Source organism: Hyaena hyaena, unplaced genomic scaffold (genome assembly GCF_003009895.1).
Source record: "Hyaena hyaena isolate Hyena2069 unplaced genomic scaffold, ASM300989v1 scaffold_261, whole genome shotgun sequence".
Classification (NCBI taxonomy): domain Eukaryota; kingdom Metazoa; phylum Chordata; class Mammalia; order Carnivora; family Hyaenidae; genus Hyaena; species Hyaena hyaena.
In genome coordinates this window covers 445197-457489 of record NW_024080893.1, presented here as the reverse complement: position 1 = coordinate 457489, position 12293 = coordinate 445197, and the positions used below count along the sequence as shown (strand labels likewise).

At 36.3% G+C, this 12293-nt stretch overlaps 1 protein-coding gene across 1 annotated transcript in view; it reads left to right on the top strand.

Moving 5' to 3' along the window:
- ANO4 (anoctamin 4) overlaps positions 1-12293 on the top strand; it is a 240671-nt gene that overhangs the window by 128534 nt on the left and 99844 nt on the right. Inside the window, exon 8 of the mRNA XM_039245598.1 lies at positions 65-171. Within this exon, the coding sequence (XP_039101529.1) occupies positions 65-171 (107 nt within the window). The remainder of the gene's footprint in view (positions 1-64; positions 172-12293) is intronic.

Genomic DNA, 12293 nt, shown 5'->3' with positions numbered 1-12293 from the left:
GTCAAAGATTAGATTCATCACCTCCAATTAACCTTCAGCTTGTGTTTTCAATATGTGTGTACAGCTTCATCATACACAACAAAGACACTTTCTTCAACAATGCCACAAGAAGTAGAATCGTACATCACATTTTACAAAGAATAAAGTATGAAGAAGGAAAAAACAAGATTGGTAAGTAGCATATTACTGTAACAAGCTACATTTGATTTGGGGGATTAAAGACTTTTTTCCTTTGGCTTTATAAAGTTTATATCAGTTCTATAACTTCTCAAGATTTATAAAACCTCTATTTCCTTGATAGATAACTCACAAGTGCAAAATCTTAATAGCACCCATAGATATTTTAAAAATAGCATGTTATCTCATGTATGTAAGATCATGGGGAAATTCTCTTAGTTCAGTAAATATTTATGGTGTTCCCATTATGTGCCAGGCAGTGGGCTAAATGTTGGGGAGATGGGAGCATATTGTCAAGAAACTAAAAGCCAGCAATAAACAAATAAGTAAATACAGTGAGTAACATGAAGAAATTGAAATGGATGATGTTACAGAGATAGACCAGCAAGGGATGGGGGGTTGGATATCAAGCTATGATGGAGTGGTCAAGGGAAACTTCACTGAGAAGCCAGGGTTTGAACTGATACCTGATGCCAAGAAGGGGCCAACATGGGAAGATGGTGGGGAAGTTGTTCTAGGCAAGAGCAGAGATGAATTGTCATACATGAGGAAAGTCTCCAAATAATCATCTCCCCCATTAAACAGCTTCCATTATTCATATATATGTATTTTGTTTTTTATTTTTATTTAACTTTATTTTTAAATTCCACTATAATTAATATGCAGCGTTATGTCAGTTTCAGGTGTACAATATCATGATTCAACAATTCTGTGCACAGTGCTCATCATAATAAGCGCACCTTAATCCCTGTCACCTATTTCACATCACCTCCCCACCTCCCACCTAGTAACCACTAGTTTTTTTTCTATAGTTAAGAGTCTGTCTTTTGGTTCATCTCCTTTCTTCTTTGTTTTGTTTCTTATATTCTACATATAAGTGAGATCATATGGTATTGTCTTTCTCTGACTGACTTCACTTAGCATTATAGCCTCTAGATCCATTCATGTTGTTGCAAATGGCATGATTTCATTCTTTTTTAATGGCTGAGTAATATTTCAGTGTGTGTGTGTGTCTGTGTGTGTATAAATATATACACACACACACATCTTTATCCACTCATCTATCAATGGACATTCATAATTCATATTTGTGGCATTTTTATGAGACCCTTTACATATTTTATCACATTTTCTACATTATTAAATAGATTATCATATATCAGGAGAATTTGGGTGGCTTTGTCCTTATTTCTGTCCAAACCTTTTATCAATAGTTTGAATAATGACCTATATCAGTCAGGATCTAGTCAGGGAACAAAACTCACACATAATTTTTACAGGGAAAGTTTAATATAAAAACTATGACAGAGGATTGGAGTATTCAGGGATTGGCTAGTCAAGGGTAAAGAGAACTCTAAAGGATAAAGAAGTGGCAGGTATTAAAGGCATCCACCACTTTTGGAAAGTCTCCCTCCAGCAAAGCTGTGATCCAGACTCTACTGGAAATGGTGCAGCTGTGGTTCACTAGGTGACAGAGCAGTTTTCTGGAGTTGCTGGGAGAAATTGCCTAGAGGGATTCCAGGGAAGCCATTCATTCTGAGGTGTTGCACCAACAGCACTGCTCTGTGACACTGTTCAAGGAAATGTCTGCCCTTGGAGTGGTAGCATGTGCTACCAGCCATCATGCACTGCAGGAAGTTGGTGCCATAGAAGCCATGTGTTGCAGAAGCCTGCTGAGGGGTGCATACTGGTACCAGGAAGACAAACTCCTTCCTCTTCCAGGGTCCTTCCAGTGCCTTCTACTGACAAAGCCTAACATTGCACAGTCTGGTAAAAAACAAATATTTACAAGGTCCAGCTCCATTATTGCAAAGTAGGCAATGAAAATATATTTGGAACTAAGGGGCAAATAAATTGATAACTGGTATATGGCTTAAACAGCCTGCCCACCAAGCTTTCAGAAGGGGTGGATTGTGGAGGGATGCATTAAATATGTCTGTCATTGGATTCAAGAGCGTAAGAGATCTCAGTGATCTGGAAATCTCAGCCAAATCCAAAAGATGACATTTAGTAGTTTGTAAATGTAAAGTCCTACACTCGAATTCCCCAAAACAACTACCCTGGTACAGTGTGGGAGAAATGTTGCTCAACAACATCATGAGAGGAACAGACTTGAGAGGCTTAGTTAAATGCAAGCTCAGTGTGAGTCATTAGTATGGTGAAGCTGCCAAAAACTGCTTTGATTATAAACTGCATAAATTAAATATAATACAGAGAAAATGATAGCTATCTAGTCCAAATCTGAATACACCTATAATAATAATTTCAGTGAGAATCTTATGTAGGTGAGTATCATAAAATTGAACCTGATATATTAACTTCAGTTGTAGATTAGCACATCTCATATTCTCTGCAGCAGTCAGCCATCCTTGAGACATGTACTCTCCTTAAAGTCCTTCATGGCCATTCCAGCTTTAAGGTATTCTTCCTTCTTCCTGTGAATTCCTATGACAATTACTTTTGAAGTGTTTATTTAATAAGTAATCATGTACAACTCACCATTCATTATCTTGAATTCTTTATTTTCAATGACATTATGAAAATTCTATCACCTAAAGAGAACCACTGTTAAAATTTTGGTGTATTAAATAACTTAATTCAAAGAAAGGATAAGAACCATATGATCTTCTCAATAGATGCAGAGAAAGCATTTGACAAAATACAGCATTGATTCTTGATAAAAACTCTCAACAAAGTAGGGATAGATGGAATATACCTCAACATCATAAAGGCCATATACAAAAGACCCCCAGCTAATTTCATCCTCAATGGGGAATAGAGAGTCTTTCCCCTATGGTCATGAACAAGACAAGGATGTCCACTTCACCATTACTATTTAACATAGTACTGGAAGTCTTAGCCTCAGCAATGAGACAACAAAAAGAAATTAAAGGTATCTATATCAGTAAGGAAAAAGTCAAACTTTCACTATTTGCAGATGAAACGATACTCTATGTAAAAAACCCAAAAGACTCCACCAAAAATTGCTAGAACTAATACATGAATTCAGCAAAGTCACAGGATATAAAATCAGTGTACAGAAATCTTTGCATTTCTATACATCAATAATGAGGCAGCAGAAAAAGAAAGCAAGTAATCGATCCCATTTGCATCTGCATCAAAAACTATAAGATACATAGGAAGAAACCTAACCAAAGAGGTAAAAGATCTGTACTCTGAAAAATATAGAACACTTATGAAAGAAACTGAAAAGGACACAAAGAACTGGAAATGCGTTCCTTGCACATGGTTGGGAAGAACAAAGATTGTTAAGATGTCTATACTGCCCAAAGCAGTCTACACATTTAATGCAATCCCCATCAAAACACCACCAAAATTTTTCACAGTGCTAGGAAAAAAAAAACAATTGTAAAATTTGTATGGAACTACAAAAGACCCCTAATAAAGCAATCCTGAAAAAGAAAAACAAAACTGGAGGCATCATGATTCCAGATTTCAAGCTATTTTATAAAGCTGTCATCATCAAGACAGTATGGTACTGACACAAAAACAGACACATAGATCAATGGAACAGAATAGAAAACCCAGAAATAAATGCACAATTATATGAGCAACCCATCTTTGACTAAGCAGAAAAGAATTTCCAGTGGAAAAAAAGACCGTCTCTTCAACAAATGGTGTTGGGAAAACTGGACAGCGACAGCAACATGCATAAGAATGAAATCGACTACTTTCTTACACCATATGCAAAAATAAATTCAAAATAGATGAAAGACCTAAATGTGATAAATGAAACCTTAAAAATCCTAGGGGAGAATGCAAGCAACAACCTCTTTGACCTTAGCTGTAGCAACTTCTTACTAGACACATTTCCAAAGGCAAAGGAGACAAAAGCAAAATGAACTATTGGGACTTCATCAAAATAAAAAGCTTCTGCACAGCAAAGGAAACAATCAACAAAACTAAAAGGCAGCCTGTGGAATGTGAGAATATATTTTCAAATGACATATCAGGTAAAAGGTTAGTATCCAACATCTATAAAGAATTTCTCAGTCTCAACATTCAAAAAAAAATCTAGTGAAGAAATGGGCAGAATACAGGAATAGACTCGTTTCCAAAGAAGAGATACATATGGCCAGCAGACACATGAAAAGATGCTCAACATCACTCATCATCAGGGAAATACAAATCAAAACCATAATGAGATACCACCTCACAGGTCTCAGAATGACTAAAATTAACAACATAAATATTACATTAATTACTTTTTAAAATATCCCCTATTTGCTCATGTAATTTTAAAAAACAGTATATATTACACTTACCTTTTATCATACCTTTTTCAGTTAACATTGTATAATAAAAATTGTAGGAAGGAAATAAGTAGAAATGAAATGATTATGAAGTGGCTATTCTAAATTATTTCATAAAATACAAATTTTTAAAAACAATGCCTTTACTAATATTGGTGCTATAACTTGCAACACATTTCACAATTTATTATAACACACTAGTGTATTGAGAATCTGTAGCTAAAAACTGCTAGTGTGGACAATAAACTCCTTAATTGTAAATACGTTGCCTTATTCTTCTTTGTATCATCATTGCTTAGCACACTGTCTGGCATATAGTAAGAGTGCTTCTTGAACTGTGTTGAAAATCTTTACAACACAATTAATGTCTAACCATCAGCATTCTTAGACAGTCAAAAATTGTGTACAATGAGGCCATTCAGCAATAACTTAACTTTTGCATCTCAGAATGTGAGCTATTTTTACAAGTTGTCAAGAGGAAGAGAAAAGGACAGACAGTGATTTGTAAATATTCTGAAAGAATGCAGGAAGTATTGTATTGTTACTAGTAAGAAATGATCTTTGTAAAAGTTTCTCTTATTTGATGAAAGGAGAATTCTATTCAAGAACCCAATGCTTTTTAGTTAAGTTTTTATTTAAATTCCAGTTAGTTAACATAGAATATATTATTAGTTTCAGTGATACAACATAGTGATTCAGCACTTCAACCCAACACCCTGTGCTCATCACAAGTGCACTCCTTAATCCTCATCACCTACTTCACCCATCCCCCCACGTGCCACCCCTCTAGTAACCATCAGTTTGTTCTCTATAGTTAAGAGTCTGTTTCTTGGTTTGCCCCCCTCTCTCTCTATTTTTTTCCTTTGCTCATTTGTTTTGTTTCTTAAATTCCATACAGGAATGAAATACTTGGCATTTGTATTTGACTAACTGACCTATTTTGCTTAGCATAATACTAACTCCATCCATGTCATTGCAAATGGCAAGATTTCATTCTTTTTTATGCCTGAGTAAAATTCTATTGTATGTGTATATGTATATGTATGTATATGTGTCTGTGTATGTATGTGTGTATGTATATATACGTATATATAAAGAATATATTCGTTATTCATTCGCCAGTTCAGTGCTTTGAAAATTGGTAATGATGACCTGGAGGAGTATCTAATTAGAAATGACCAATCGCAGAGTAAATTATTAACACAGGGTCAGTCATTATGCTGAAAAACATGGAGTAGCACTACAAATGCTCAGTTGACCCAGTGTTTCCTTGTCATCTTTGGCTTTGTAAATAAAAGAAGTAACATATTAGAAGAAATTTTAATTTATTGATAGAATAATGTTTATCTAATGTTATTTTCTACCTTAAGTTCTTTCCAAAAGTGACATCTTCCTTGAGCCAACAGTGATTAGAAATAATTCAAAACTACTGATTTGTAAATATGATTCCTAAGGATACTTTGCTGAAGTGTAAACTATGTAAGTTTTCCTGAGTCACTCTGAATTTATTACAACTGTGAAAATCAAACCTGTTGAAATCCATTTTCAAAATAGAGCAATTAATTGATCAACTAAGATTTTTTTTAACAATATAAGTACATAAAATAAATCTTGAAATTGACTTGTATTTTCAAAATTGGTGCTCAAAGGGAAAGTTAGTGAAGTAGTATGCTTCAAGTATAAACTACTTTCTCACTTTGCAAGACTGTGATAAATTATGATAAGCTTACAGAAGTCATCAACAGAGTCTCTTATTAGGTCCCTGTCAATTCTATTTTTTCTACTATCTGGGATGTTTGAAAGTTGATTGCTGAGATCATGGAATTCTCAATAGAGACTCCAAAAAATCAGAGCTTTCCACATAATCACTTATTCATTCATTGCTAAGGTATTATTGAGGGCTGTCTGCCTGCTAGACAAAATACAAAAACCCTACAGATACTTGTATTTCATATATTTTCTTAGACATTTAGTGTTAACGTCAAGCATCTTAAAACACAATACTGTGGGGGCATCTGAGTGGCTCAGTCGGTTGAGCATCTGCCTTCAGCTCAGGTAATGATCTCACGGTTTGTGGGTTTGAGCCTCACGTCAGGCTCTGTGCTGACAGCTCAGAGCCTGCAGCCTGCTTCGGATTCTGTGTCTCCCTCTCTCTCTGCCCCTCCCCTGCTTGCGCTGTCTCTCAGAAGAAGCAAAAATGTTAAAAAAGTTAAAAATAAAATAGGACTGCTCCACAAAACAAAACAAAACAAAAAACACAATACTGTGTTACTGTGATTAAAAGTACCTGAACATTGATTGACCCTCCATCAGTAAAAAGTGGATCGGTGCATGTTCATCTCCCAGTGAGACTAAGCCTATGAACTCTAACCAGGATCTAAAGCATAGGGAGCATTCCCCTATTAGTCACTTGAGACACATTCTTCTAGTCATCTTCTTTGAGGTGCATTTTAGGAAGTAGCATAATTCTTGATCTGAAAGAAACTTCAAAGGTCAACACACTCAACTTCCACTCCTGGCCAAGACAGAATGACAGGCACAAGATTTACTCCCCCACCTGAAACAATCAAAGAGAAAACAGGAAGGGAGAAAAAGAAGTATGAGACTACTGTTTTCAAGACACCAAATGTTGGGCAGCCAAGAATAGGGATCCCTGGGAAACAGAAAACAAATCAGGTGAGCCCCTTGATTGTCTCAGCTTGCTACTTTGACATGGTTTCCAGATAGGAGGCTAGGGAAGGAGAACCCAAGCAGAACCTGGTAGCCTGCCTGAGTTGAGAAGATGTTGTTGAGAGTGCAAGGAGACCAAGACAGTTAGGGTTCACAGAACAGAGTACCACAAAGTAGAAAGTTCCACCAAGAGAGAACTCTGAAGATCAGCAGAGGGCTCCCCTCAAGTATTCACCTGACAACTGATTAGTGGATATATACTAGGAAACTATCCAAAGTCAGTGAAAGAACCCCAAAGGATTTCCACTGTTATTGGAACACTTCATAATTCACAGAACATTGAATGTAAATGCTCTAAAGATCCCAATCCAAAATTGAGAAGTTAATAAATTGAGTAAAAAAAGCAAGGCTTAATTCTTTGCTGCCTACAAGAAACATACTTTAAATATAAAGACACAAATAGGTTAAAAGTTGAAGCTTCAGAAAAGTTTTGGTTACCACGCTAACCAAAAGAAAGCTGAGGAGGCTATACTGATATCAGATAAAATAGATTTCAGAGCAAAGACTATTAACAGAGATCAAAGTGAATTTAGTCAGTTCATCAGGAAGATATAACAATCCTAAAAGTCTACAGCTTCAAGCTACATGAAGCAAAAACAGAACTGAAAAGAGAAATAGATAACTTCACAATTATAGTCAGATTAATAGTATAAGTAGACAGAAAATCAGTAGGAATTAGAAGACCTGGACAACATTATCAATGAACTTAATTGATCTTTTAGAGCAGTCCACTACCAATAAGAGCATAATATGTTTTTTTTTTTTTAACTGCATATAGAGCATTACCAAGATAGGTCATATTTGAGGGCATAAAACAAGACTTGATAGATTTAAAGGGATTCAGGTCATACAGAGTATGGTTTTTAACCACAGAGGAATTATATGTTAATAAGAAGATAATTTCTGGAAACTTTATAAATATTTAAAACTAATATACTTTTAAATAACTTAGTGAAAGAAGAAATCAAAAGAAAAGTCAGTATGTTGTATTCAATGAAAAAACACAATATATCAAAAAGTGCAATACTTAGGGAGAAATTTATAGTACTACATGCCAGTATATATGAAATGTCCAAATTAGTGATCTCCCCTTCCACCTTAAAAAAAAAAAAAAAGGAAATTAAAGTAGGTAGATGAAAGGAAATAATAAAAGAGAAGAAATCAATGAAATAGAAAACAGAAAAAACAAGAAAATCATTGAAACCAAAAGCTGTTACTTAGGAGGAAAAATAATAAAAAAAAAAAATTTATAAACCTTGTGGTAGACACACCCAGGGTGACTTCCCAGTGAGTCATGCCCTGTATAATTCCTCCCCCACAAGTGTGGGCAGAAACTGTCCCTTAAATTTAACCTATAGAATTGCAAAGGTGATTGTGTCACTCCTGTGATTTTGTTACATTACAAAGCTCAAGAGATCTTTCAGGTGTGAAGTCTCTTAATCAGTTTGACTGACTTAATCAAAAGGAAGATCATTCTGGGTGGGCCTGACCTAAACAGGTTTAGGCCTACCACCAGCTCAGAAACTTGCAGTGACACAGATTCACTCCCTCCATTGCTGGTTTTGAACAAGCAAGTAGCCAGGAATATTGTAGCTGCAAGGAAATCAATTCTGTCAATAATGTGACACAGCTTGGAAGTGGATCCTTTCCTAGTTGAACTTCCAGGTAAGAATGCAGTCTAATCAAAACCTTCACTTTGGCTTTATGAAACCCAAAACAGAGAATTTAAGTAAAGCATGTCCAGACTTCTGACTAAAAGAACCTGTGAGATAATAAATGGCTATTGTTTTTAGCTACTATATTTCTTGTAATTTGTTACATAGTGATAGAACACTAATGCAAACTTCTAGCCAGACTTCTCAGGAAGTAAAGAGAGAAAACACAAATTCCTAAATTTCTGGGAAGAGGAGAGGTGATCTCACCAAAATCTTCTGAATATTTTAGTAATCTTTTATTATGAATAATCTTGTCAATAAATTTGATGACTTAAATGAAACGGACAAATTTCTTGACAGATGAATTTAATCAAAACCCATTTAAGAAGAAATAACCTGTATTGTTGATTTTAGCCATTCTGACAGATGTGAGATGATATCTCATTGTAGTTTTGATTTGGACTTCCCTGATAATCAGTGATGTTGAGCATCTTTTTGTGTGTTTCTTGGCCATCTGGATGTCTTTTGAAAAATGTCTATTAATGTCTTCTGCACATTTTTATATTGAGTTATTTGTTTTTTGGATGTTGAGTTGTGTAAGTTCTTTATATATTTTGGAATGTGTATGTCAGATATGTCATTTGCATTTATCTTATCCCATTCCATAGGTTGCCTTGTAGTTTTGTGGATCATTTCCTTCACTGTGCAGAAAATTTTTATTTTGATGTAGTCCCAGTAGTTTAATTTTTTTCTTTGGTTTCCCTTGCTTCAGGGGACATATCTAGAAAGAAGTTGCGATGCCCAGTGTCGAAAAATTTTTGGGTTTCCTGTCTCACATTTAGGTCTTTGATCCATTTGAATTTATTTTGTGTATGGTTTAAGAAAGTGATCCAGTTTCATTCTTTTGCATTTTGCTGTCCAGTTTCCCCAGCACCATTTGTTAAAAGAGACTGTCTTTTGCCCACTGGATATTCTTCCCTCTTTTGTTGAAGATTAATTGACCATAATTGTGGGTACATTTCTGGGTGTTTAATTCTGTTCCATCGATATATGTGTCTATTTTTGTGCCAGTACCATACTGTTTTGATCATTACAGCTTTGTAATATAACTTGAAGTCCAGAATTGGGATGTCTGAAGCTTTGCTTTTCTTTTTCAAGATTGGTTTGGCCATTAAGCTTCTTCTGTGGGGTTCCATTCAAAGTTTTGTTTGTTCTAGTTTTGTGAAAGATTCTGTTGGTAATTTGGTAGGGATTGCATTAAATGTGTAGATTGCACAGGTGTTGGCAAGGATGTTGAGAAAGAGGAACCCCCTTACACTGTCAGTGAGAATGCAAACTGGTGCAGCCACCATGGAAAACAGTATGGAGGTTCCCCCGAAAAGTTAAAAATATAACTACCCTATAATCCATCAATTGCACTACTAGGTATTTACACAAAAAATGCAAAAGTACTAACTCAAAGCAATACATGCACCCCAATGTACATTACCTACAATAGCCAGCCCAAGTGTCCATAAGCTGATGAATGGATAAAGAAGATTTGGTATATATATATATATATATATATATATATATATATATACACACACACACACACAATGGAATATTACTCAGGCATAAAAAGAATGAAATCTCACCATTCACAATGACATGAATGGAGCTAAAGAGTACCTTGCTAAGCAAAATAATTTGGGGAAAGGCGAATACCATATGATTTCATTCAAATGTGGAATTTAAGAAACAAAACAGATGAGCCAAGGGACAAAAAGTGAGAGTGGCATGCATGGCAAAGGAAACAACCCACAAAACTAATAGGCAACCAACAGATGGGAAAAGATAGTTGCAAATGACATATCAGATAAAGGGTTAATATCCAGAATCTATAAGGAACTTACCAAACTCCACACCCGAAAAACAAACAACCCAGTAAAGAAATGGGCAGAAGAGGGGCGCCTGGGTGGCTTAGTCGATTAAGCGTCCGACTTTCGCTTAGGTCATGATCTCGCAGTTCGTGGGTTCGAGCCCCGCGTCGGGCTCTGTGCTGACTGCCGGCTCAGAGCCTGGAGCCTATTTCAGTCTGTGACTCCCTCTCTCTCTGACCCTCCCCTGCTCACGCTGTCTCTCTCTCTCTCCTAGAAATAAATAAAACATTAAAAAAAAAAAAAAGAAATGGGCAGAAGATATGAACAGACACTTCTCCAAAGAGGACATCCAGATGGCCAACAGACACATGAAACGATGCTCAGCATCCCTACTCATTACAGAAATACAAATCAAAATGACACTGAGATACCACCTCACACCAGTCAGAGTAGCTAAAATGAGCAAATCAGAGAACACGAGATGCTGGCGAGGATGTGGAGAAACGGGCACCCTCCTATACTGTTGGTGGGAATGTAAACTGGTAGGAAACTAGTAGAACACTGTAAATTGGGATTTCAGTAAAAACTTAAAAATAAACTTATGTATATAAGCACAAAAAAGGAAGAAATAACCTAATTAGCCCCATATGTATTAAAGAAATTGAATTTATGCTTTAGAATCTTCTCACAAAAATACTCCTGCAGGCCCAGATTATTTATTTATTTATTTATTTTACAAATAGTTTATTGTCAAATTAGTTTCCGCATAACACCCAGTGCTCATCCCCACAAGTGCCCTCCTCCATGCCCATCCCCCCCGCCCCACATCCATCAGTCCTCAGTTTGTTTCTCAGCATTCAAGAGTCTCTCATGGTTTGCCTCTCTCCCTTTCCCCCACCATTTCCGCCCTTCTTCTCCCCCTTGGTCCTCTGTCAAGTTCCTCCTAATCCTCCTATACGTGCAAACATGATATTTGTCCTTCTCTGCCTGACTTATTTCGCTCAGCATAACACCCTCAAGGTCCATCCGTGTTGCTACACATGGCCAGATTTCATTCTTTCTCATTGCCATGTAGTATTCCATGGTATAGATAAACCACATCTTCTTGATCCATTCATCTGTTGATGGACACTTAGGCTCTTTCCATGTTTTAGCTATTGTGGAGAGTGCTGCTATGAACATTGGGGTACATGTGCTCCTATGCATCAGCATTTCTGTATCCCTTGGGTAAATTCCTAGCAGTGCTATTGCTGGGTCATAGGGGAGTTCTATTGTTAATTTTTTGAGGAACCTCCACACTGTTTTCCAGAGGGGCTGTACCAGTTTACATTCCCACCAACAGTGCAGGAGGGTGCCCGTTTCTCCACATCCTCGCCAGCATCTAGAGTTCTCTGATTTGCTCATTTTAGCCACTCTGACTGGCGTGAGGTGGTATCTCAGTGTGGTTTTGATTTGTATTTCCCTGATGAGGGATGCTGAGCATCGTTTCATGTGTCTGTTAGGCCCAGATTATTTTATTTGTGAATTCTATGAGCCATTCAAGAAAGAAGTAATACCAACTTTAAAAAACTCCTTCACAAAATTGAAACAAATAG